The 27,252-nt window shown below is 55.4% G+C and overlaps 1 protein-coding gene across 1 annotated transcript in view; it reads right to left on the bottom strand.

Moving 5' to 3' along the window:
• The window catches only part of LOC122387345 (ankyrin-2-like), a 337,978-nt gene that overhangs the window by 237,066 nt on the left and 73,660 nt on the right, over positions 1-27,252 (bottom strand). Inside the window, exons 18-26 of the mRNA XM_043377461.1 lie at positions 27,005-27,097; positions 13,397-13,531; positions 12,828-12,957; positions 10,154-10,252; positions 8,919-9,038; positions 8,002-8,106; positions 7,380-7,540; positions 6,792-6,892; positions 6,376-6,486 (exon numbers count right to left, since the gene is read on the bottom strand). Coding sequence (XP_043233396.1) covers positions 6,376-6,486; positions 6,792-6,892; positions 7,380-7,540; positions 8,002-8,106; positions 8,919-9,038; positions 10,154-10,252; positions 12,828-12,957; positions 13,397-13,531; positions 27,005-27,097 — 1,055 coding nt within the window. The remainder of the gene's footprint in view (positions 1-6,375; positions 6,487-6,791; positions 6,893-7,379; positions 7,541-8,001; positions 8,107-8,918; positions 9,039-10,153; positions 10,253-12,827; positions 12,958-13,396; positions 13,532-27,004; positions 27,098-27,252) is intronic.

The following is a 27,252-nucleotide window of genomic DNA, read 5'->3' as shown; positions in this document are numbered from 1 at the left end:
GGTCCGCAGGAGCGGATATTGCGCGGAGGGAACGGTAGGTACGAAGCTCTGGCGGTAATCAGACCATCACAATAATCTCTGATAATGACAGGTGATCGCATTTCGATATTTATGGGTTTACGATTTTCCAGTCAGTGGCGTAGCCAGGTGGGCCCGTGAGGCACATGCCCCCCCATCAGGTTCAGGGGCCCCTCGGGTTATTCGGGCCTGAGGGGCCCTGCGGCGCCACTTGGCCGCTGAGGGTCCACGTTGGCCATATTTGGACTAAGTAGGGCCCGACAGGGCTCGTAAGAACACCTCATGGGCCCACAAGTACCAACATTAAGATCTCCATAAGGGCCCCAAGCCAGCCTCTGAGGCCCACTTGCCGGCCTCTGGGGGTCCTAAACGGCCAATAGGGGGCCAGCTCTAGGAGCTGCACACCCGCCTGTAATGGCCCCACACCCATTTCTCTGAGGGCCTCTATAACGGCGACTGTGAGGGCCCTCACCGGCGCCCCTGAGCGCCACACCGGCGTCTCTAAGGGCCACACACCCCTAACTCTGAGGCCCTACACCAATGGCTTTAAAAACCCTACATGGGCGGTTCTGAGGGCCCTTGTCAGTTACCAGCGACCCTGACGATCCCACACAGGTGACTCGGAGGATCCCAGCGGCGTCTGAGCGCACCATACCAGTTTCTGAGAACCCCACAAGGCTCCTGAAGGCACCGGTGACCTCTTAATATCTTCTTGTCGGCCTATGAAGGGTCCGTTCCGTAACAGCAGTTCTGAGGGCCCCACGCGCGCCTGTGATGGCCCTAAACCAGTGTCTCTGAGAGCCCCCACAACGGCGCCTGTGAGGGCCGTCACCGGCGACTGTGAACCCTCCACACCGGCGGCTCCGAGGGCCCCACATTGCCATATCTGAGGGCCCCACACTAGTGCCTCTTAAGGCCCTATATCGGCGGCTCTGGGGGCCCAACATCGTAGCTTCTAAAGGCCCCACAAGTGCGCATGTGACGGCCACCCACCGGTGACATTTGAAGGCCCCACACCGGCTACTCTGAGGGCCCCATCGGCGCTGAGTCCGTGCCGGTCTCTAAAGACGACCCCACAGGGTTTCTTAACCCTCGCCCGCACATGGGGGGGGGGGGGGGTGGTTGCCACCCCCCCCCAGGCAGTCTTTCTGATCTGCACTCAACATTTTTAGAGCTAGAAGGCTGATTTTTCGTATAGCTGCTCGTCTATCCTTTCTTGATGTCCACTGAAAATTTCAAGTTTCTGTGATTTTTGGTTTCGGAGATATGACCTTGTTTTTCAGGTCATGTCATGACCCAAATGGCCAATTCTCAACATCTTGCGTTTGCCATGGGCCTTGTGAGCTTTTGACACCCTAATTTCGGCCTTTTTTGCCAGTCTTACCTCCCACCTATCATGGAACATGTTGTTCGACGATGTACAGGGGTCAAGGTCAGGGTCAAGGTCAACCTAGGTCATCTAAGATAATTGCGTTTTAGGCAAGATGAATTTACTTTTTGTGAAGTTTTTTGACTGCATTTTTGGTAAAAGCTTCTCAGATCATGATTTCATGTGATATGGACCCAAAAACAATCGGTGCACACATCAGTATACACACAGACACACACAGACATACAAACACATATAATTGACCTTGACCTAACTTGACCTGAAATGACCTCAGTAGCAAAATTCTGGTCGGATAGTGTGACAAAGAGGTTCTAGCTGGCTTGGCACCAGAAAACAGCATCGTCATCGGTATTTGATAAGCAGCGCACTTGATATCCAACGGTGACCCAAAACAGCAACATTTTTTAGTTTGACCTGACCTGGAAGGTCAATGACTGACCTGAGAAGGTAAAACTGGGTATCATTGGATTCGTCTCTTCCCAAAGAATCTTTTTGGTCTTTACTGCTAAGCTCTATCTCCAACAGGAACGAAATGGCGCGGGGGGGGGGGTGGTGGCAACCACCCCCCCCCCCCACCATGTGCGTTCTAGGATGGGAAAATGGCATGTGCGGGCGAGGGTTAAGGTACCACCGGCCTTTGATGGCCCTTTGTCGGCCTCTGAGTGCCCGTCGCCGGTCTCTGGAGCCCCCTGCCGGCTTGTAAAGGGTACGCGTCAGCAGCTCTAAGGGTCCGACACCCGTGTACGACGGACCCACACCAGTGTCTTTGCAACTTACCGTTTTTTCGCCCTTCTTCTTAAAACTAACTTTTCTTTTCTTTGGGTACATCTTTATTTCATGCATTGCAAGTTGTGTAATTGTTTTAGTTTTAGTAGTGAAAGACTGCAGAACCAATTATTTTCTTCAAGCAGAGTTAGTGGGAGTTATTGAGGGACAAAATCTTTGGGGGTGCTAACTGGAACATTCGGGGGTGTCCGGAAAACCATTGGGGGTGCTCATTTGAGCATTGGGGGTGCTGCAGCACCCCCAAAGGTAGGTATACAAATCGACACCCATGTCGCCTGCCATGTTACAGCTACCACCAGCGCAGCTTTACTTCACATTTCACAGCGTCTGACTGCCACATTGTTTACCCATCACTAATCCCCACCGAACTCATCACTAATCCTCACCGACACCATTTATTTCCTCCATTTATTTCACATTTTCTTTTCAAACACCATATTTTTAGTATTCAAGTTGTAGTTTTTTTAGGGGGGGGCAAAAAGATATGTTTGCCCAGAGGTTTTCCGTTTAGGGGGGGCAATTGCCCATTTTGCCCCAACGTAGATCCGCCACTGCTGACTAGCTCAATTTTGAGCAGGGCGCCCAGCTCAATTTGGAGGATCTGCCCATTCCACGGCGCACTTGACGGTATAATTCTGATTCTGAGCAACTACTGGCCATCAAAGCAGGACAAAGCAATTTCACAGCACGTTTAGGTTATTGCCGCTAATATGACAAAGCCACGGCCAGGACTGCAAGGATGCGTTGTGAGTGTGATCAGCCATGGTACAGTGGTTGGTGTTAGACATGCATTTAGTGAGTAAAAAGGGGCACACATACCTGGTGTTAGTCGGAAGCCACCACCGCCGCGTCACCCATCCGGATATCGAGCTCCAGACCTCCCTGGAGTGGCCGAGTCTCTCTCTGATGCAGGCTGTGAGTGTTTGTGTCTGTGTGTGGGTCTGTGTGCTCCCCCGCTGTCCCATGGTGTGCTATCCATACCTCTCATCATCACACCCTTCTTATTCGTGGTAAAGTTGTGGACTCCAGTCGTCCCGTGAAAAGTGCTGATGTGAATTAATGTCTGATGTACCCGCCATTCTACCAGATCTCTCGTGAAATGTGTGCTGCTGTGTATTTGGCGTGGATTATGTCTCCTACAAACTTCGTAGGCATTCAAGCAGCCATTCCTATTCGTAATTATAAGCAGCTATATGTATTATAATTTATCTTTTGTTGTTCGGTAGCACATTATAAATACAAAACCGTTATCATGTAACACCTGCGTTCGAATTGCAGTTAGGGTAGTTAATGGGTTAAGTAAAATACTTAGCGCCTACGTGTTCGGTAACTTCTATCCGGTTACTATTCAAGCTACGGCACACGTTCGTCTACGCTCCGAATAAGCCTTTATCCGTATGCCTTTGGCTCAAGCCTCGCTTATAAGCTCGCTAGCCAAAATCGTACAACAGCATCTGATCGTTATCCAAGGTTTAGTGCATCGTGTGTTCTGTGTCTGCCGTGTCAGCCGTTTGTATGTCTGTGTGTCGTTCCTGACGTTCCTCCACTGTCTCCGCTCCACCACCTCTCTCCTCCTCCTCCGTCACTCTCTCCTCCACCCGACAGGCACATGCAGGGCTCGAAGTGGCCGGAACCGGGCAAATGCACTCATTAAGCAGCGGCCAGCTACCGTAAGCCCAATAAAGTTAGAGGCGGCTCCGCGGCTATGCGGCGGCTCGGTCAGCTCGCCGTGGTTAGAACCGGCGGGTGATGGACAAAACAGTGAGCGGGTTAGTAGCCAGAGATGAACGGCATTTGCCTGGACCGCTTCGAGCCATGCACTGGAGCCAGAATTGGAAAAGCTAATAGACGGTTCGCTCTAAGTTTATTGGGCTTCGTTAGAGTATATACGCTAGGCGGTACGGGAGAGACATGCCAAACTGGTTAGTAGACAGTAGACAGCCAAGCGGGGCAAAGCAGTGCCCAGAGGCGGCATCTGATCGGACGCCTGGCGCGCGACGCTTACCTGCCGTCACCGGACGCGCACAAACAGTGACGAAAACCGCGCGGCCCGGGTGGGAATCGAACCCACCACCGCCGGCTGTCTCACCGGCCGCCCGCACCAGCAGGCCCCCGGGCCGCGGCGGCGTCTCAGTGAAGTTACAGTGCGCCGGACGGCCGGTAGATGTCGCCTCTGGGCGGCGCGGGCCGACCAAACACGGGTCCGGCGGGGCGCGGAGCCCTCACAGCGCCAGGCTGATATAGGAGCTGGACCCTCAGTGGCCCAACCCGAGCGACTACTGCCCAGAGAGCCGCCGCACAGCGCGCACACACACAGACCCGCGCGGGGGGCGCGGAACACCTACAGCTAGCGCAGCGGCCGCCGACCGGGCACCGCTGTCCAGCGCCCACCGCACACCCACAAAATATATGCCAACGTACCTCAACCCTCCCCGCCCGCCCTGCGCGGCACCCACATCCACACACCCCGGACAGCGGCGCGGCGGTCCGCGCCGTGCGTTTGTGACAGTTTAGGCCTTGCTCCCGGTGCCGACTTGTACTGCAAGGAAAGGCACGGCCGCCGGGCCGGACAGGGCCGCGCGCCACGCGCCCAGTCGCAGGAAGCATGCGCGTTAGAGCATGCAGCGCAGCGCCGACGCGTTACTATGGTTACCGGCGCTCACAGTGACACGTCGCCCGGGGTTACGGTTAGAAAACACCCGAACACATGCTGCGGCGGCGGCGGCAGCTGAGAAATTTGTGCGCCGTAGAATATATGGTCAGAGATGCAGGATAGGACAGGGAAGTGTGGAATGTATTCAGGAAATAGGAGCAGGAACACAATAAACACGACCGCATCAACGCGAGACACCCGCACACGAACACGCCGAAAATAAATACACAAGGAAATAAATACAAATAAATAATATCGCGGTGTTTCACGACACGCTGTGTTGTCAGATCTCTGAGATTCCCGTTACGTATGAGTGGCTCGCCACACTCTGAGATTCTGTCAGATCTGGTCCGTCTCGGGCCAACCAGCGCCCTGACACGGGGACGCTCCCAGACACACAGACAGCGGCACCGCCTCGCTGCAAACGCGGCGGAGTGGCGGGGCAGGACCGTATAGAACCGTAATCTGGTCCCGAGACTCTGGGACAGGCTGGGCCGGACCGCCGAAGGGACCACGCTGGTCCCGTACCCCGGACAGGCTGGGCGGGACCGCGCGGCCGACGGGACCACACTGGTCCCCGGGACAGGCTGGTCCGGACCGCGCGGACGACGTGGGACAGGTTGGGCCGCTATCACATCCCAACCCTCAATGAACGGCGCTCATATCCGATACTGAGAGACAACCGCATGAGACGAATAAATACTGGAATAAATACTGCAATAAATACTGGGACAAATTGTGACTTAGAAAACCCTGAGAAAACAGGACATGACTAGAATTGTGACTTGAGTAGCTTATAGCTACAAAAAAAAACTAGCTATGTTCTCATCTTAGGTAACGGACTAGAAGTAACGCAAAGAATACCTCTCATTTCTCTTCCATATAACTTTCTGTACATTTGGCCTTCGCTAGACCCTGCTTTTCCGTTGCCATTCGCTTTAAAAATAGTGCACAATGTGTCCTTTTTGAGCCTACACTGTGTTTCCCTCATTCAAAGTGAGATTCATAGACAAGGTAAGGACTGAGGTCTGGTGATTTTTCTGTGAAAAACGCCGACCGAGAGAATCGCCGGGCGATGCCTGCGGCTCACGGAGTCTTTCGACCCGACGATCAATCAGTTGACCTCTTCCGCAGGGCACCAAGGGCCCGAAAACCAGCACTCAGCTCCAGCTATCGCATGCCGATCTAAACCACGAGCGAAACCAATGGAAAGGAACCAAATCCCACCAACTTCATCACGAATTTCGTACCGCGAATTTCACCAATCACCCCTCCCCCACAGCTCTCCCTGTCGCCCCACCCCTCTGTCTCAGCGGCTCGGCGCGGCGGCGCTCTAGCCGCGCAGTGCGCCATTTCCGTCCAGGATTCCGTCCACGTGCACCACCTCGAGGTCGCTCTCGGAGCGTCGGCCCAGCCTGCCCAGACACCCTCACCAGATGCGACAGAGCCGCTTCTTTTTGGGCACCAGCGGCGGCGCCTGCTGCTTGGCGGCGGCCCGCTCCCGGCGCCGCCGGAACGGGTTGGTTACCTGAAGGCCGACTTTGATCTTCTTGGTGAGGGCGCCCGGCTGGAAGACGGCCTGTACCTGCGGCACCACCGTGCTAGACACCATGCCGCCCTCCGTGCCGATCGCGTGCACCTGAAGGGGAGGGGGCGGGGGGTCAGAGGGAGGGACGACAGTTGAAGGGGTGGGGAGTTACAAAGCTGATGCGGAATTGCTTCAGCAATTCAGTCTTAATGGGAGAAATCCGGGACGACTGCATTCTTAGAAAGTCCCATCCTCAGGACAAACATGAATGTGAGAGCGGCACGAATAGAAACTGATCAGCAGCCAACTCATCCTTGTTTAAAAACGTGAGGCGGTGCTAGACCCTGAACCCTGAAAGGTCACCATATGGACCTCAAACAGGTGTACACGGTCCGGTCCATTTCGCGCGCTCTTACCTCCTGGCGCAGTCGGCTGACGATGGCGAAGTACTGGGGGAAGTCGGTGGTGACGATCCGCGTGATGCGACTCGTGTTCAGGTCCTCCAGCTGCTTCAGCTCTGTGGGAGGACCGGCGGGCAGAGGGTCAGATATGGGGCTAACTGCTTCAGCTCTGCGGGAGGACAGAGGTCAGAGGGTCAGACAAGGTGTGGGAGGGAAGGGGTGACTGTCACAGTCACAGGTCCTCCAGCTGCTTCAGCTCTGCGGGAGGACCAGCGGGGTAGACTCAGGGTCAGACGGTGTGGGAGGGAAGGGGTGACTGTCACAGAGTCACAGGTCCTCCAGCTGCTTCAGCTCTGCGGGAGGACCGGCGGGGTAGACACAGGATCAACGGAGCGTGAGCGTGACCGTCCCAATGTCCCAGAGACATTCAGAAGAAAGAACAAGGGACTAGCTGGATCCTGCTGCTGTGGCTGGGTTGGCGTTACACCCAGGCCACAGCTCTTCCATTCTCAGTTTCCCATTCCCTCGTACAGAGCCCCCTTCCCAACCTAATCTGCTTCTGAATTCTGCTTCCCCGTCTTCCGATGTCTCCCATCCTCTCACCGTCTCCGTCGAAGCTCTCGTTGAGGACTTCTTGGACGGCCTCCTCCGAGGCCTCCAGTGTGTGCTCCTTCCACGTCTCGCCGTTGTCGGAGCGCAGGATGACGATCTCCCGCTCCCGGCCGCGCAGAGACGCAAAGTGCGGCACCTCGATAATCACCGGTCTGTGTGGGAAGGGTTAGAGGGGGAAGATCGAAAATGAATAGAAGAGTTAAAGTCAAGATGAGGAGATGAGACGTAACAAAACGATAAACATTAGATAGTGACGGAATTCAAGCTCTATTGCAGCAGAATGACGCCAACACAGCCATTGGTTAGGGATCAGGTCAGAAACCAAGGGCAGGCGACAGAAACAAACACTGTGACATTTCAGCAGTCAACTAATCACACTTCTTTACTACATTCATTGCGATTGTCTAGCATAACGGCCAATTTAAGGCCGTTATAAATCTGGAAAACGACCCGAATCCATTCGTGTAGAATGAATGCTGATTGGTGGCCCCAAACTGCCGACTACTTATACCAATGGTCGACCTGAGCCCGGCCAGGCGGGCGGTAATTCGTGCCTCAGTCCGCCCCAGTCCCCGGCATATCCCCCGGGACTGTCCCCGCCGCCGTTACTCACCCGAGGAACTTGGCCTGCGCCGGGCCCATCTCCAGAATTCGACTGGCGATCGCCTCGCCCTCCATCAGAGGCGGAGGGTGCAGCAACTTGTCCTTCTTCAGGTAACTGGTAGATGGCAGCACGGGCGACGTGAACAGGCAGCAGTCAACAAACGGCGCAAACGCGACAGACCACCATTGGGGAGCGAAGTAATGTGATATTCACAACAAAATAAGGTTTTTGTGAGTGCGATAATTTTATTAGTAACGAAAACGCATGTAAGAGTCAAAACATTTCGTAACAAAAGAACAATAAATATCATCATGTAAAACTCCTGAACAACAACAGGACCGACAAAATATGAAATATTTGAATAGTATAATCAGTATACGAGGGAGTCTTCGACTAAATATCAGTAAAGTATTAACGAAAAATCCGTAACATCATCACAAAACAACACGTCCCACGGATGACGGAACCCAACAGAGGTGGCGGGGTCAACACAGGTCAGAAGAGGTCAAAGACGGAAACCAGCGGGCGGCAGAGAAGGATGGCATAACGTAGCGGATCGACTCTTGCAGGACGGAGCTGTCGCTTTCGGCTTTCCAACTGGCTCGTTTGGACTTCCATCAATATGGGCATGAGGATCGAGGAATCGATCCTGGATCGATCAGGTTTTCCTGGAAAGGAGCGAAGACGAGGAACTGCGTAAGGTAGGAATTCAAACACAAAGTTTTGACGAAACAGGGCTCACGCACCTAACAACTTTATCCCACGATCTGTAGATGATACAAGTCAACTTTCCATGTCTGTTTTCATAAGCAACAAACAATTAGGAGTTCCAATTAACTGAATCGCCTGCCCCGCAGCCTAGCCCTTCCCTCCCTCTCGGAACTCTCTCCCTCTCCCCTCTCACGACTGTCTCCCTCGCCACTCACCGGCAGGTGATCCTCATGGGCTGCGCCGCCTTCCGGGGCGGTACGATCACCCGCACCCCAGAGTGGCGGCACCCGCGCATGGCGCCACCTCGCGCGTCAACCATGAAGCTCACCAGGAACCTGCGCCGCGCGTATAGGTGGCGTCAGTGACTAGTATGGGAGGCGCTCCGGTAGTATAGGGGGCGGTAGGGAGGGCTGTCGATAGATGGCGCTAGTAAAGGTATGACCTAAAACCTAGCAGTGTTATCAATTGGGTTAATCTTATCTTCAATTAAAAGTACTATATGAGTTAATATGCACGTTAAGTTGATATTTGGGGCTCGCACGTTTTACTAGCTTGCTGTCCTAAAAATGTTGAGTTATTGCCGTCCCTAAGGCAAATATTCTAATGGGTGTCACGCCTAGTTTTGACTCATATTTGATGCATTTCCGTTTAATTGGCAATGAAAACAAAAATCCTTTTGAAGGTCTTCACAAGATTGGACAATAAAAACGAAAGAACTTCATTGTTTTTAGAATTCAATAATTGGTCTAACAACATCTCACTATAGTATTCTAACTATCTGCACTCTATGCTTAATCTAGACAACTCTACATCTAGTTTCGTTAGTCTGCCTACATGGCCCGGGACGAAGCGGTTAGGCCCAGCGGACCACCGGAAGCAAGACCATACCGACATCTATCGTCCAAAACAGCAACTATAGTACCATCCAGAAACTAGGTACTATCACACATTCACAGGACCACAGTCATCCGGACATCCAACCCGAGAAACAATCACATGACCGACCCAACAGGCATGCATACGTGATGTGCAATATAACATTTAACTTGTAACTTGAGCATTGACGATAACATAAAAAATTATCCAAAGCAAGAACTATACCTACACTATCTCAGAGAATACAAGTAAATGAAATCAATGAGTGACATTCGTCGAAATAAATGATAACTAAATAACGCAGCGCGTTGTAAAACGCAACTAAACCAGCATACCAGCATTCACCAACATAAGACCCGCGCCGGTACCCAAGCTGAAAGCTCCTTCGGTCGCAACTCGCAGCCGTGCGAAACTCCCCTCCCGCAGTCCTCCCACCCACAGCACCCCTCCTCGGCCCTGATTGGCGCTCTTTTCCCGTCCCAACCAATCAGCAGCCAGCTCTCGTCCCCCGACCAATGAGCGCGCAGCATTCCGTCCGCCATGCGCCCTTGACCCGGCCCGGGTCGATACTCACGACTTCCACTTGAGTTTAGGTCTGGCCGGTAGCATGCGTGGGAGCGGGGGGTTAGTCGACTTGACGGCTGCTGGGGCCGACGCGGCGGGGTCGCCGGCCCTGGGTCAGCGCCGCCCGGTCAGGGGTCAGAGGTCAGCCCGGCCGGCTGGGTCGTCACACCCCGTCACCATCCGTCCGGTACAGACCGGCGGTAACTACCGATCCCCACTCCTACTACAGGGGCCGAGAGCTTCACTCGGAGCTCACCGACCAAGCAGCCGAGGACGGAGGGCCAGGATAGGTGTTAGTGGTCGGTTAGGATCGAGATCGACCCATCAAGGACGGACCAGCGGCATACACAGCTGGCTAGCGACAAACCCCAGAGCAGCAAACCCCCGACGCATCGCAGCCCGACAAACGGTCATACTGCCCCGCGGACAAAACCACAAACATACCTACCTTCTCGACGTCATGTCCTGGTACCCCAACTTCCTGTTCCCTTCCTTCCACGCATTCCCTTCCCACCTAAACACAGCGGCGTTTGCTCCCACACCCCAAAGAAGCTTTGACCAGCGCCCCTGAAGCGGGTGTTCTCCAGAGAGATAGCGGGTCACGTACGTTAGTCCACACGGGGTTACTCCTCCCCACATGCGTATCAGTGTCCTACCGCGGGGACTCCCTGTCTGCCAGGCAGGGCAGGCGGGATGGCAGCACGCGGGTAGAGGTAGCCACAGCGGGCAGGAAGCTGTTAGAACTGTCCCAGCCCGGGCCGTCATGGCACGTTACCAGACTACAAGCGGCTCCGGCCCGCGCCCGCAGAGACGAGGCGCAGGGCGACACGGTGAGAAATGACGTCGTTGGCCAGTCGATGCCGATCAAAGCAAACATGGTCAAGTGAAAGAGCACAATGGAATTGCATTGCCCACATTTACAATTCCCATTTTGGATGGTAGGAACTGAGAAGACCTTTCGTAACATTCGACGTCATTTATCACGCATTTTGCGCCCCCAGCCGAACATACCGCCGGCGCGGGCCGGTCTACAGCCAGACGGCGGCGAAGGTGGCGCCACCTTTAAACGGTATACCTGCTGCGAAACATTCCCACAAAGCTAGTCGCGGTGCAACAAGAGAGTGTTGTGTCCAGGCTGTGCATGGAATTGCTGCGGGACGCAAGACACACAAACACGGCCGTCAGAGACATCTGTGGGCGAGAGCAGTCAGCAGAGGTTTCGGCCCGTGTCGCCAGGGCGGCGCCACGGGCGCGCCAGTAAAGTTTACGGAAGAGGTGTACAGAGAGAACGCTGCTAGCGAGGCGATATGTGAGACAGAGAAAGACGAAAGGAAGAATTTCAGAACAGGGGAAACGGGAAGAAATGTCTGATTCAAATGACATTCAATTATGGCGGCAAAAAAGCGCATCTCAAGAGCAGACATGGGTATTCGCTTCATTCAGTTGGACTTAAATATCAAGAAGTTACTGCGTTACAGCCAATGTCACTTGGTTAATAATTATGCTTCCCCGCAAGACATTCGACGCCAAATGTTTGAATATCGTAAGTAGGAGGGGCACTTCTGTGATGAATTATCAGAGTCTTTACGCGCGAACGGTCTAGACTAATCCCGCGTCCAATTTAAAGGCGAAGCAAGCGAATTTTGTTCGTGTTATGCTTTCCATTTATGTGTTTATTCCATTGCGTCTCTATTTCGTTTATAATTTAAATTAAGTGGCCTCCACCGGCACCGCAGCCAGGCCCTGGGGCGGTTAGTGTGAACCGTGGCGCCACCTATATGATATATAGGCGCCACCTATATATCTCGCCGCTGACACCGGCTCTGGGACAGCTAATCTCCGATCACGCCCCAAAGCGGACGGAACAAACGGACATGCCGGAGGACAACAAAGAAAGCCACGAGAATGACGGACTGTTACTGCTAGCGTTAAGGCAGTTATTGTGGCAAAATGTCATGTAAGCCGGATCTTTAGGGTAGTGAGGGGCAGCGTTCATTTTAACGGGCATATAAACAGGACGCACATCAGACAAAACAAAAGGGAAATGAAGAGCGAGCAAAGAACAGTGCAGGGCAAGATACGAGTGAGATTGAGAGTGACGGCAGCTGCCAAAACAAGACGAAATATTTGCTTTAATGTAACACAAAAGTGAAATGATACGAGCAAGCAAAAATGTCAATATTGTGAAACAAATATAACAAAAGGAAAAAGCTAGCAATAAATTAAAACAGAACACAAGAATGTTGAGTCAAGAAACAAACACCACCGAAAGGCGGGAGAAACAAACATAAGAACAATGAAAATAATCACAATATGCAGGTGATGTGTAACTTAAATGCGGCATATACTACATAAAGCATATACAGAGGCCGTTACAAAAATCTACGCCGCAGCAGAGCTTAAATATACCTGCGGAGGAGCAGAGCGGGCGTTTCAAGTTCCTGGGAGGACCAGATTGGCCAGATCCCTGCCCGACCACCACCAACTACCATCACCGCCAGTGTCCCATCCAGCCACCCACCACCCACCGCGCTGCCTCCACCTCTGTACACCGGCACCCACCGCTCCCACCACCGCCGACACGGCCTTATTTTGTACAGCCCGCCTCCACGTCCGGCACAGCGCCGGTGCTGCCATCTGGCGGCGCGACAGTGCTGCCACTGCGCGGCCGGCCGCCCACTCACCCGGCGGTGACTGGCGAGCGCGAGATGTCCACATTGTCGGGCGCGAAACTGCCCGTGAACTGGGCGTACGACTCTTTGATCTTCTGTGGCGAGATGGTCTCCTCGACGGGAGGAGCCGGGCTGATCCAGTCTGCGGGCAAAGTGGAGACGGGTGGTCGGTGACCGGCCCGGGAATTACAACAACGGTTTAAACTGAAATGTGGAAACATTTTACAGAAGACCAAAAGCTAAAATCTGAAAAAGAAACGGTCCAATGATCACAACGATCGCTTTGGCATATTTATGATACTATTCCTAATCGACAAATGTGATTTTAAAATGTTTTGCTATGATATCGTAAAAGCATTGATGAGCTTATTTGAGCGTTTTTCCTTAATAATTTCACAAGTCGCTGAAAACCCCAGCTCTATCAGAGCATCACTATATTCAAATATCTCCAGTGACTCCCGCTCATCATGGAACCATCCCTGAATCATCTCACAATACCATCCCTTCCTCCTCCCATTCAAACAAGCACATGCCTACGGCCCCGTTATCGTTCTCCCGCACTGATGCTCCCCATAACTGACCGGTGTGGAAGTCGTGCGAGCGGTCAAAGAACTCGTCCCGGGAGACATCCATGGGCATCGAGTCGTCGCCGAGCGACTTCATCTCGTCCACGGTGAGGTACTTGTACGTGGAGTCGCCGGCAGGCTGGTCCTCCGCTGCGGGGACAGAAAGGTCACAGGGGGTCAGATACAGGTCACAGCGGTCAGAGACAGGTCACAGGGGGTCAGATACAGGTCACAGGGGTAAGAGACAGATCGCAGCGGTCAGAAATGTCACAGAGGATAGAGACAGATCACAGAGCTCACGACGGCATGTGGATTGTGGAGTCATATGGGGATGCATGAGAGAAACGGAAATTGAGTTTTTTTATCCCACTCGTTCTGCTCTTCATGTGATTCCAATCCATCCATTCTCCACTGCCTCCCTCCCTCCCCCTGCCTCTCTCCATCACGCCGATTCGTCCCGATTCGTGACGCCCCCCACTGGGTCCAGCTGAGCGCCACAGTGTGACTGACCCCGCCGTCCGATACCCGGGCAGAAGTGATGGCCGAGGGCGGGCCAGTCACCCGGGGACCACCAGACGACACTGGTACCGCTCCCCTGCTCTGCATTCTCCGCCGTTCTACTACAGCATCACTATCGCCATGCACATATGGTGTTTGGTAACGTTATTTATCCAAGAGCCATTTATTCTCATGTTATAACCCCGTTCCCATAAAGCAATGAAATTCGAAACTAAGTACCGTATTTTTCTTCTCGCATAACAGTTTTTGAGGACATCCCAGCATGCCCTCTGTCTGGTTGGAATACATCTCCCAAAGCGCTCATATACGAGCAAGCATTTTCCCACAAATACCAGCCCCTAGACAACTTCCTCCCCCAAAAATGTAACATGTCGACCGCTTCAGCCACTGATGTCTGAACTCTGAAGCTAACTCATATCAGAGCTCCTCGTCTACAGCCGTCGCCTGCCCGGTACCCTAACACGTTACTAACTGGCTGCCCATGTCCAGCTATAAATAATGCATCCTGCTGCCAACTGTCTCCAACTGGGTTACCGGTCAGTGCACGACCAAACCGAGAGGCCCGTGAAGCTGACCAGCTGGGGATATAAACGGACCAACTGTTGAACGATTGCAGAGCTGGCAGATGGTTACATTGGAAAAAAGAAAGTTTTCACTTGGTAAAACTAGTAAACGAACTCGTTGAAACTGGCAAATGGGGGAAAACGGGGGACTGAAATGGGGGATAACGCACTCTCACCTTTAGTCAACGCAACAGGAAGAAGGAAGAAAAGGTCCACGGTGCACCGTCTACCAGAGGTCACCCAGAGGTCAGGAGAGCTCATCGTTCGGAGGCCAGGAGAGGTCAGTAGATGTTCAGATCGGAAGAGGCTAGTAGAGGTCAGTAGAGTTCAGTAGAGGCAGGCAGAGCTCAGTAGAGCGGCGAGAAGCGCAGAGGAGAGAGACACGTGGGACAGAGGTCACACCTCACTTCACCGCCGGGCCTGGCAGAGGACCGCGCCGGGGGCCACGACGGCATGGTCACATCTGTGAGAGGACAGGAGGACAGGGGAGGAACAGCTCAGTAAAGTGACACTCATATTACGACAGAGTGATAAAAGACAGAACAGGAAGCACACGGTAGACAGAGGGCAGGGCTGGTCAAAAGGTGTGTGGCATTTAAGCAAATCAATATATTGAACAGAATGCCAAGAAAAGATTCGTAAACCATGTCCGCTTCGTGGAGCGGACGGATATAAAATCATTGTTTTGCGGGCAAGAAGACATGGTGATCTCTTCACATCAGCGACAGCTAGCATCTGACCCAATGACCCCTGACCCTGTCCAGCGGCAGAGTCTGATCACTGATCAGTCTGGCCTCTGAGGTCGACACCGGCCACCGCTGTACTGGCCGGCACCATACCATGACCCCGTGGGGCTGTCCGTAAACGTCCCCTAAATCTGTCCACCGCCGACCGTAACTCTGGGCCGCTGAACGGTCAGAGCCGACCCGGGGCGGCGCCACGCCCCCTGCATACCCGACAGGCCCATATCAGGGCTATACCTATCCCCGCCGGTGTAGAGTCCGGGTAACATCGCTTCATTAAAGAAATCCAACGAGCTGCCAATGGGTCTGTTCCAGTCGCACTTCCAAACACCTCTAACCTCCTCCAAGATTGCTTCCCTGTTCCAGTGGCAGCTCTAGCCCCTACAAAGCCAAGGAAGGCCCTGCTCCAACCTCCTCTATCTTGCTCTTGGTGGAGTTATGAGGTGTTAGGAAGTGCGACTGGAACAGATCCAATGAGTCTGGCCACGCACACCCGTGGGTCTGTTGAGATAATGAGGGGGGCACAATCCCCTAGAATTCAGTTAATATGCTGTGATTGGAGCTGTGATTAAGCTCCTTCCCCTTTTCCCAAAAACTCCTTCCTCCACCCCTGCCTTCCCCCTCCCCAATCACGACCGGCCCGGAATTGCGCCGTCAGTTGTAGACAATTAGTGGCGCTCGCGTGCGCCGCCGCCGCCGCAGACCGGTGGTTGCTGTGCGGCTAATGATAGTATGCCAGGGCGGCTGTCTCAGCGGAGGACAGCGACGGCCGGCGGCCGGGGGCGGGGGCCTTCCAAGGGGAGCTGAGAGGCACAGGGACCTACAGAGGGGACCGGCCGGGGCCCATTGTACTCGCAGGACTGGGCGTAACGGCTCAGGACACCACCGGATGTGGGTAATAGCGAGCTCTGCTTCCCCGGAAACGATATCCCAGAAAAGAAGAGAAATAATGGCATCATGAATATGGCAGATAAGCAAAAAGCCGAGAGTTGAAACTTCCTGACATCAATAAGCAGCATAACTGTAATCAGAGATCTCATTTGTTTCAGTAACTTTACTTCCTTCTGGAAACAGCTAACGTTGCATAAATAAACAGGACAAACGATGAGACCACCACACCAGAGCTGGACGTTCCTCATTCCTCAATGCATGATGGCACAGCTGCCTGGCAAGGAGGCTGGATCATATCGCGACCTAGCAACGGCTGCATGACAATGATAGTGGAAATAAGCTGTCCTGGGAGCGATATACTGAGATACCGCGGTACGCGCCTTTACGGGCTCACTGGTCAAACGAGAGCTCCTCACGAGCTGACACGTACCGTGATCCATCCTTTTCCGTCGGTCTGTCCTGCAGTCACGGCCACAGCCTCTGACACACTGACTTCACGAGAGGTCAGCGCCACTGATCACGTGTCACGGGTCACGGCTCACGAACTGTGTCACGTGACTCACTCGGTGGTCAGCTGAGACCGCGCGGTGACCCGATCAGGGTAACACGAGCTGCCAATGGCGCGCGGAGAGGTGTGGAGAGGTATGTGGCTGAAGGGGAGGGCGGTGTAATATGTCACCGCTCGGTGAACGCCTGTCACCGGTCACACGTCACCGAGTGACTGAGTAACGGTCACCGATCACTGCAGCTCACCAGTCACCGAACACCGGCCCTCGATCGCAATCACCGGCCGAAGCTTCACTCACGAATCTCCCTCTCACGACTATGTGATCACGACTCTGCCACCACGACCTAAATCACGACTCCACACCGGCGCTCCACCTCTCAGCCTCTGACCGCCACTTCTCACAGTCCCTCAGCACACCGACCCGTCCACAGCTCACAGCCGTCCGTCCCCGCCGCGGCCACCTCTGGCACTCTGAGGCGACCCTGCGCTGTCAGTACGGAGCCGCCGGGGGCCGGTGTCACTGGCTCGTCCGGCGCCGTCACCGCGCGCCCTCCTGACCGGGCCGGGCTGGCCGCGCAGTGCTGCTGCCCGCCGCTGACCGGCCGCGGTATGTGTTTATACAGACACCGGTACACGGGGCAGCACGCCGCTGACCGCGGCCGCCGCGGTCAGGGGAGACGGCGGGACAGACGGGAAACGGCTTCATTAGGGGTGACGGGAGGGGAGGTGGGTCACGCACAAGCCTGAAAGTGTGCGGATGGCAACTTGGTTGCACGTATAGCAGCGGTGAGTCATGAAATGTCAAACTGACCAGTGGAACACAAACGCCATTCGCGGATGAAACATTCAAAAGGTCATCGGTAGAGTATGCCTTCAGCATGAAAGCAATGAAGCTACAGAATGGGCGTGGCCAGGACACGGATAAAATGGGTCGACGGTTCCGAGCAGTAAGCCAGGATCAAAAGGCAGCCCCAGAAGTGCAGCTGAGTCATCCCACTGTCCTAGTGACCCTGAGTAGGGGATATGAAGCCTCTCAACGTCGGGATAACCCTGACCGCCCGAACAGCGAGTTTGAATGGAAATAAAAATGAAATCGGATCCTATTTCCCAGAGCACTCGAGAAACTTGAGCAGCTGACATTGGCAGTAATATTACTTTAAGAAATGTTAACGGCCTCAATAAAATTGCGGCCGACTATAAGTTAAAAAAAAATCGGTCAATTCGTTGCGCTGGAACCGCTATAAAGAAACTGGGCTGCACCCACATCATCCTGGGAAATGTCGACCTAACACTGGACACCCCGTGGATAAGGAGCACTCGGCCACAAGCGGGAGGCGGCACCCCAAACCACGTGCGACCTTCCACCCCAACCCAACCAGAGCGCTGGCGTTACCTGCGGGCTCCCGCAGCTCCCGCTCGTGCTGCTCCTGCTGGTTCTCCTGCTGTTGATGCTGGTGCTCCTTCCGCTCAGCCTCCTCCGGGTGGTCGCAGAACGCGCCGCTGCGCCGCACCCGCCGCCAAAACCGGCGCATTGTGGCGGGCACTCACTGCTCGGATACCTCAAATCACAGCAGCAGGCTCATCACCTGAGCTTACCACAGCTCACTGTTAGAGCTCACCACCACGGCTCAACGGAGAGCTCACCAGAGCTGACAGACGAGTTCACTGCGTTAGCTCACCACTCCAGCTCACCACGGCTCACCAGACCTCACCAAATCCCTCACGTCAGCTCACCGGCGCGCTCACCACTCTCACATCTCCCTCTCTCGCTCCGAATGGATCACAGTAGCACCCAGCCGGTTACCGGTGCCACTGTCACGTCCCACGGACCACGGCAGACGCCCGGACGGGGACGAGACGGACCTCCCGCCGACGCGGCCAATCGCGACCGATTCACGAACCAATCACGACCGGATCACGGCCGATTCACAGACGGATCACGACCGGATCACAACTGAATCGCCGTCCGTTCCGGGCTGTTGGAGTATCACAGTGGAGTAGCGGAGGCAACGACAGAGTGCATAGATTAGTGCACGCTAACCACGGCAGTTGAGGTCCGTGACACTCCCAATTACGGGAGCTGGGCCTTTCACGAGCGGCGGGACAGGTGGTCACGACGTCCGCTGGTCACCCGCTCATCGGCTGAGGAGGTTGTTCAACTAGACGATCACTGGACATCACCTCTTATACCAACTTGGTGGCGTCCTCTCTAATAGCGTTCAATTCAAAGCACAGCAAACTGCTTCACTGAGATTCACTTCTCGAGAGGATACGCAGACTGTTATCGCGGCTTCTTTCGTCTCCGTCACTTTGATACGACCGTCGGAGCGAGTCACAGAGCACTGTCGGAATGTATACCTCTCCGCCCACCGCTACCGCCGCTACGTCCACCGAGCACGCCGCTACGCCCGGCGTGGCGCGGGTCGAACACCTCCGTCTAGCCGAGTCGGTCGCTGGCGGCGGAGGGCGTCGATCGATCCTGGCGCGCCGGCGGCCGATGGCCCGGCAACTGATCTCGCGGCGCCGGCCGGACCGGCGCGGTGGCCCGAGTCACGGAGTCAGAGTCACCGGGTCAGCAAACCGCCCACTCAGCGGGCGGGCGATGAGGTCAGAAATAATCCGCCGCCGAATTCAGGAGTAATCCGGCCAGTCAGTAGCGGTGGACGGCAGGCGGCGGGCGGTGGACGGCGGACGGCGGCGAGCGGTGGGCGGTAGAGAGACAGAAGCTGAGTTCGAAGCCCTGACAGTGTGTCCAGTGTCGCTTTGAATATCACAATCTCACTAGCTTCCACAGCCCGATCAGCCTGAACCGCTCGCCGAGCGGCGGGCAGCCCTCGAACTGCCGAGCGGCGGGCGGCGGCGGCGGGCGCGCCGGCAGTCTGTTGCCGCCGCGATCAATGCTGCTCGCATGCCGAGTTTGGCCGCCCCAGCTGGCAGGGGCGGTCTGGTGCCGTCCGAACGGACACGCCTCTCGGGCTGTGGCGGACAGGCGGTAGACAGTAGACAGTAGACGGCTGCCAGTGGAAGGTAGAGGAGCGGACCATAGACGGCAGACGCTGTAGCGACAAAAGGCAGACGGTAGACGGCGGACAATAAAAGGCAGACGAACGAGCAATGAACTGTGCGCGAGCCGTGACCGACCAGTCCCCTCCGCCCCTCACGGACGTCCTGCCTCAGTGGTGGAACTACGGAGAACCATGACCTGCACCGGCACACCTAGTCTGGAGTTCCAGGGAGCAATGACCACGGAGGGTGGGGGCTAGAACGACGGCTAAAACACAAACTACGCCTAGGAAATAGTTCTACCAGGAAACTTCACAGTCAACATCGTACTCCAAGTTGACTAGAGGAATTGGTCCGTATGTGGAGTGTTTATGACGGTAGGCATAACAAAGCCGAACTCCGAGCTCCTCCACTCTCCCCGAGTCGCAGAACCCCCCCTCTCCCCTATGACGTCACACCGCTGTCGATCGGTAAATCTCAGCTCGCCGCCGGCCGGAGCCGACAAACGACGATCTCCTCGCGTCGACGGCGACGGTCTGCCGTCGTCAGACGGTCCGATTACGGCCCGTCGTCCGGAGATTGCCGCGCCGGCCGACGGCGGGGACGGCGGAGGTGGGGAATCGGGACGTCTCCGCCGCCCGACTGACGGGCGAGCCTGCAGTTGCAGCACGGTCCCACGCAGCCAATACCGAGCGCTGGAGTGCGGGACCCCACCCCAGATCGGGCGAGCGTCCCCCTTTCTCCTGCAGCGATAACGCATAGCTGACGCGCCACATCGGATGTCAGGACGCAAATGAAGCGGAAGACGGGGTTAGTCAGCGGCAACACCGACAGGGGATTGTCACAGGAGAGAGGAAGGGGTTGGCGATATGCTGACATCGCTGCAATCACGACCAGAACCAGTAACCAGCACCAACCAGCGCAGCGTCACAAACTGCTGGTGTTGGCGCAGCTCCTGGTCAGCCACCGGCGCGGTGGTGACAATGCTGGTGACGATCCCCCAGGCATTGTGCCGTCAGCACCACTCTCCGAGAGACACTAACGCACCGCCGTCACACCCCACGGTAGAGCGGCTCTCTCGGGACGGGGGAGATGAGACCGTCCCCGTCTCTGAGGCTGGGAGCCGAGGGTCGCTGGCGGAGGGGAGTCGGAGAAATAAGGAGGATCGGCCCTCAAATTTTGGCCGAAGGGCCCCTTAAACCCATGAGGACAATAGGGAGGCATCGCGGGCCCGAGGACCACCCAAAATATCGGACACGACCCAAACCGTCTGACAAAAGTACTAACCCACGTCAGAGACGAAGCCAGCGGAGCCGCGCCCGCAGACCTAAGTGGGTGAGGCGCGGAGGAAGGAGAGGCTGCCACGAGCGGCCGTGGCCGTCAGTGTGGGGGTGGTGGGGGCGGCGCTAACGCCAGGCCCCAGGGAGTGGAGCGCCGCACCTCTCTGCCGTCATTCCGTGACCGTATCGACTCAAACCGCGCCCGGGTCATCACTGTGGCTTGTGTGGGAGGCCGAAGTGAACAACACGACTGCCGCTAAGGCGACACCTCCCACATACAAGATCTTTCAGCCCAGCATACCGGCTCGCTGCAGAGCCCGCAGCAATGCAAGGCTTGATAATCGTACCAGTAAAACCCAGTAACAACGGCCATTAGCTGGACGATATAGTCGGAGATATCGGTCAAATGTGATGCATTTTCACCGATGTTTCATCTTTATCCTACACTTCACATCATTACTAAGGCGCCCTCTGCGCAAAACGCGTAAAGCAGCATCAATAAACCAGATCAGACGCGGTCATTGGTCATACGACTGACCGACCGCCGCGCTGGCCCAACGGGAGAGGAAGACCACCGACCGACAGCCGAGAGAGGACGTACCGGCGGGAGAGGACGACCCGCCGGGACTGCAGCATCGATCAGCGCCACAAAGCGTCGGCCCGTGCCGAATTACCGGCGGATAACACGGTAACGCAGCCACGGGACGCGGCAGAGGCGGCCACGTGCGCCGACTATTGATACATCCGAGACTGGGGAGAGGGAGAGAGGAGACCGGGGAGGGGCGGAAGTCGCCGACAGCGGCGATTGATCATGTCGTATTGGCTATGACGGCAGATGAAGATGTAGCGACAGCAGCGACGGCGCGGAGCAGGGAGGGAGAACGGGAGAGGGGCGGCGACCGAGGACCGGTCATTGTTCGGGATTGCTCTGTTACGAGTGGCTGTGAGTGAGGGGGAGAGGGAGGGAACGCAGGAGAGAAGGGGAGAAGAGGCAGGAGAATGGGAGAATGGAACGGGTTTAGGAATAGGCGGATGAGACAAATACTGCACACAAAACTTGAACTACTGATTACTGAATGACAAATTAAGTCGAGCGCCTGCCGATAAGCACTAAAAAGACAAGGCGGACGACATGCGATAGTTCCAGCTTCGAAGTCCGACGTCAAAACTTCAACTCCACTCTTCTTCGCTTAAACATTTCTCTCCCTTCTAGCCTTCCCTTTGCCATCATGACCAGTTAACTCCTGAATGAGCACTCCACCATACAGTTACGCTGCCTCTCAGTGGCGGATCCAGGGGGGGGGGGGCAAAATGGGTATTTGCCCCTCCCAAACGGCATAATTTTAACATTACGCCTATGGACGAGGCATGGAAAGAATCGATAAATTGTTATGGTTTGCCCCCCCCCCCCCCAAAAAAAACAAACTCTGAGCTGGATCCGCCTCTGCTGCCTCTCTCAACGGAGTCCCCTCTGGCGACTGCCGATATTCCCTTTATCCTACTCCACCGCCGAGGTCAGACCACCTCAGCTGGGAGTCAGCGGGCCATCAGAGGTCGACAGCGGGCCATCAGAGGTCGACAGCGGGCCATCAGAGGTGGACAGCCGGCCATCAGAGGTCGACAGCGGGCCATCAGAGGTCGACAGCGGGCCATCAGAGGTGGACAGCGGGCCATCAGAGGTCGACAGCGGGCCATCAGAGGTCGACAGCGGGCCATCAGAGGTCGACAGGGACCGCGGCGCGTCTCAGGGATGATTTCCCAGGGGCGGAGTGGCCCAGTGTCACTGGGTAGTCGTTTAGCGCGGCGGCAGATGAGCGCGTGTTACGGGCCGCGGAAGTCGTGTGTCTCGAGGGATGCCTCGAAGACAAGAGACGCATTCTGTTGCTGCCCGACGTAGAGAGGCTGGGACGACGATCGAAGGAGAGAGTGGAGGAGTTTGCAGATCTTTCAGAGCTCACTGACTGACGCGGTCCTGAAGTTTGATTAGCGCAGACCATAACTGTGTTTACACGCCGATCGAAATGACTCCAAGAACTTGGACCGTATTGACGTCCAACTTTGGTGATGTTTCAGCGAAAAGGTCGCCAACTTTTGCCATCTGCGACATCCCGCTGACGTTTGATGGATGAACCCGCGGTTTATCGCCTGGACGTGAGTTCTGCCCCGCGGAGGACTCGTATTCCGCCAGAAATAATCCAACACCCTTGGTGAGGATCCGAGTTTAAAGCTTGCCATGCTGACGGTGCCACAAACGCACTGAGCCGACGGAGTTAGATCACTTATCCTGGTCGTGGTCTTGGCTGTTCTTAGATTGTCACAGTTGTCAATGGTCTGTCTCCACGTCAGCCGTCATTGATCAGAAGCGCCATCCGTCACCGCAGCACTCAGGGAGGGGACGCGCTGAACGGATCCACTCTCGTCCCTCCCCGTCTCCGCCGCTGCCCGCACGCTGCCGCCACTCGGCCCCTTAGACCCCAGGGCTCGCACCATCCGTCGTTCAGCAGAGACAAGGCCTGTATTTCACCCCGGCCCACGGTAATTGTACGGACGCGTGGGTCTTCAAATAATTCTCCCCAAGTAACAGTAGCAGTTACTTTGTAAAATATTACGCACCATACCTTTCTTCCTTATTTCTGTAGATGTCTTCCTTGTCCTACATTATGTGACTCTTCAGCGGAAATTCCCAACACTATCTCTGGCCGCTAACCATTACCTACCCTAATTCCGGTTCGCGGGCCCGTCTCGCGGCACTCCTAACTGCTCCACTCCCGGTTTACAGCCCCCCCCCCACATCTCGGGAGAAGCTGGCGCAGCTCTGCCCGCCGGATCGATGGCGTCCAGAGCCTCCCGGCTCTCCTGTGAGCTGCGGGCTGCGGGTGGACGCCGATGGCGCCGGTGCCGGCGGACAAATGAGATCCTATCCTAGGGCGGACAGCTGGAGACGATGGCGGCGTTCAGCGTAACGGGAAGCAGCGGCGGCGACGGCGGTGAAGTGTTCGCCCTGCTGTTTTGGAGCCGGAGGAGCTGTAAGGCCGAGCTGGCGGCGGCGCCGGTGGCCGCACCGCCACGCCGGAGGGGCGGGTGGATGAATGTTAAATCGCAGAAGGAGCGACTGCCGACGGGGGAGCAGCTATCAGATCAATACCGCCACCCTAACCGCCGAGTTCCATCAAAACAGACCGGGTGCGTCGCCTCGGATATGACACCCGGGCGCAGTTTACGTGTTTACCGCTCCTCCTACACACGAGGATCACCGTACCCATCAGTAGATTGGACGTCTTCCAGCGTCTGCCATCGGCAGACCACGCCTCGGAGCGCCTCCGTATCCGAAAACGGAAATCAGTAGAGATCGTCGTCCTCACGCAGTTTCGACGTTGCCGGGGCGTACGCCCCGCCGCTGATCCAGTCCTGAATAAAACACCAGCTCAGCGTGCGGCAACGCCGAGACGGGCAGTCCGGCAGGGTCCCCGGACGGTCCGGTACCTAACAGAGACGGACGGGCCCCTCGCGATATCTCTGGGCGGTGGAGTGGCGGAAATTATTCATCTTAAGAGGGCCTAGTCTCCAAACCAGATCCTTCAGCCGGTTCAGCGGTACTCGGGCCATGGAGTGTGGTGCGTGTGGAGAGGCAACCAATGAACTTCCAGGAGACATACGGACTGGGAGCGAGAAATGCCAGCTAAAATAAATGGAAATAAGCCGGATGGCTTCTCTGGCATCTCAATTTGTTCTCTATGATTCGATGAACACTTTGATTGCAGCCGCGGGTACAACTATAACCGAAACCAGACGAATATAGCATCAGACAGAGCCGGCAGAACTGGAAGCCGATCCTAGATTAAAACCCCACTACTCCAGGCGCCGAATTTAGATTAGCGTAGTTCCCTTGTAACGTAATCTACTTAAGCTAGACCAAGAAAAGAAACAAGATCACCTTCACCTCTGCGCCGACCCACAGCCTGCGATAGATCTGTACCACCTGTAAGGCACAACTTCCGTCCCTCCCGGCCTGACGTATCGACCGGCGAACAAACCAGCCTATACCAGCCGCCTTACCCCACCCCCAGCTATACGAACTGCCTGCCCGCGGACCCCGCGGCGACCACCCACCGTGTCAGGAAGGGTCACCGGCCGCCCGGCTGTACTGTAAACTGACCCCTATGGACACCGGTATGTGCCGACATGGGAACAGGGCGGCTCCCTTTGTGAAGCTGTCTGAGTTATGGCCCTGCCTAGTAAATGAATAGTTAACCGGAGATGGATGTTGCATGTTGCAACTAATCGATGGGGCGAGCAGCTCCAATGAGAAGGCTGCACACAACAGCGAACCGCTTTGTTCCCGTGGAAAGCATTGCATCTTGATGATATCGTGAGATGATGTTTTTCGTACCTACTCCAGCGTAGATGGGTAGCCATACGGCTTCCACGGTTGACAGTGATGGCAAGATGACAAAAGATGCAAAAGATGACTGATGCCATCACTGTCAACCGTGGAAGCCGTATGGCTACCCATCTACGCTGGAGTACGAAAAACATCATCTCACGCTCTCAGTCCCAGCGGATAAAAACAACACCTAAGAAGTATCTTGATGATACTGATTATAATTTGTGAATCATAAAACTGCACTCCTGATAACAGCCTCCATTTCTAAAATGTCAAAATAAAATAGCACATCATGGCTGGTGAGGAATTCACAATATGTGAAAGCGAATTCCGATAATTTCAATTTGAATTTCAAGATGCCCAAAATATCGTCACAAATAGGTAAACCCTGACGAAATGCATTCGTTGCCACACCCACCCCACCTCCACGTGATCCCCTACCCTCGACTCCTAAAATGTATGTTCAAAAACACGCTCTGCGACTGTTTACTGCTCATAGCGGGCGCCCCCGGGACCCAATGGCCATCCATAAGGGCAAATATTAATGAAATTCCGGCCGAGTCGGGCTGCAGGGCGGCCAGACATCGATTTATCGACCACGTCGGGCCGTCGAGCGGTGCCGACTGCTAGACTCAAAGGGACAGCGCCGGGGGCCACTATACCAGGAGCCAACAACAGGGGGGAGCAGCTCACAGTATGGGGCTCCGCTTAAGTACCGACTCTGAAGAAGCGACACATTATACTACAAGAGCTTGGGCAGTGATTGGCTTGCATATCGCTAAAAAAGACACTCCAGCAATTCATAACTGACCATAGGTAAATATATCACGATCCTTGAGAGGAAATGCCAAATATGCTGTCGACTTCCCTTGAGAGTAAACCGTATGCATCGTCAATCAGAGAACAGGCGTCCCCCCAGTCCATTTAACCCACCCTCCCCGTCCGTGCCCACCGCTCAGGCAGCAGCCCCCGCCGACCAGTTAGCTGCCACAGCGGCTTATTTACCCCCCCCCCCTCCCGATCAGCCCCAGGTTAGTGTCCGTGCATGCCCAGTGCACACTCGCGCCCGCTATTCTCAGTCCAAGAATGCATCTCCCCGGTTAGCGTGGAGCGTTAGTATACAACATCAAGGCAGTTGACGCCGACCGAGCAGCGAGCCATGATGCGCCGACACGTCCATACACACTGCAGCGCATCAGAGGGACGCATGGTCCGCACACACTGCACACAGCACACACACACACACACTGCAGCGCATCAAAGGGACGCGCCGCACACTCACTGCACACAGCACAGCACAGCACAGCACACTGCACATCACAGTGGTGACACACCACAATTCGGTCTGCACCGGACGGCAAGCCCGACAAGTCCCTCCAGGGCAGTCGCAGGCCGAGCCATGGTGTAGATCGAACATCCCCAATGTCATCCTCAGGCATCTCATCCGGATCTTTCTTCCTTGTTATTTGTCTGATCATGACTGTGAGCTGTTAATCGCTATGCAATATCCATCAGTACAGCTTTTCCATCAATGCCAATCAGCCAAATGCATCATACCATTCTCATTAACCACCCGGCTTTCAATTTCGTTCACGATTACCGATAGTCAGTTTTTTCGGATTCATGCAGCAGTCATTCGCGGGTCTGCAGTCGCCATGCCGCCCCCTCTCTCGGCAGGGGGAGGGGGAGGGGTGCTCGGAGCAGGGGGTTAGCGCACGCCGGGTCCACTTACGACTGAGCTCCATCTGACCCTCGTAATAGGGCAGATACACGTGCTGGGCATTGGACGGACGCCCGTACACGGCGGAGTCGAGAAAATCGTCCCCTGGTCGTACCCGCACCGTCAGACACGGCCGGGCGAGCGGGGGAGGGGGTCCGGCGACAACATAACGGGGGTGAGATGACTACTAAAGACAGCAACTGAACAGTCTGAGCACAGAACTGAGGGATGCAAGGCAGTTATACGGTAGATACGATATG

The sequence above is a fragment of the Amphibalanus amphitrite genome, unplaced genomic scaffold (genome assembly GCF_019059575.1).
Source record: "Amphibalanus amphitrite isolate SeventyFive unplaced genomic scaffold, NRLGWU_Aamphi_draft 000283F_arrow, whole genome shotgun sequence".
Taxonomy (NCBI): Eukaryota; Metazoa; Arthropoda; class Thecostraca; order Balanomorpha; family Balanidae; genus Amphibalanus; species Amphibalanus amphitrite.
This window is presented reverse-complemented; position numbering and strand designations above follow the sequence as displayed.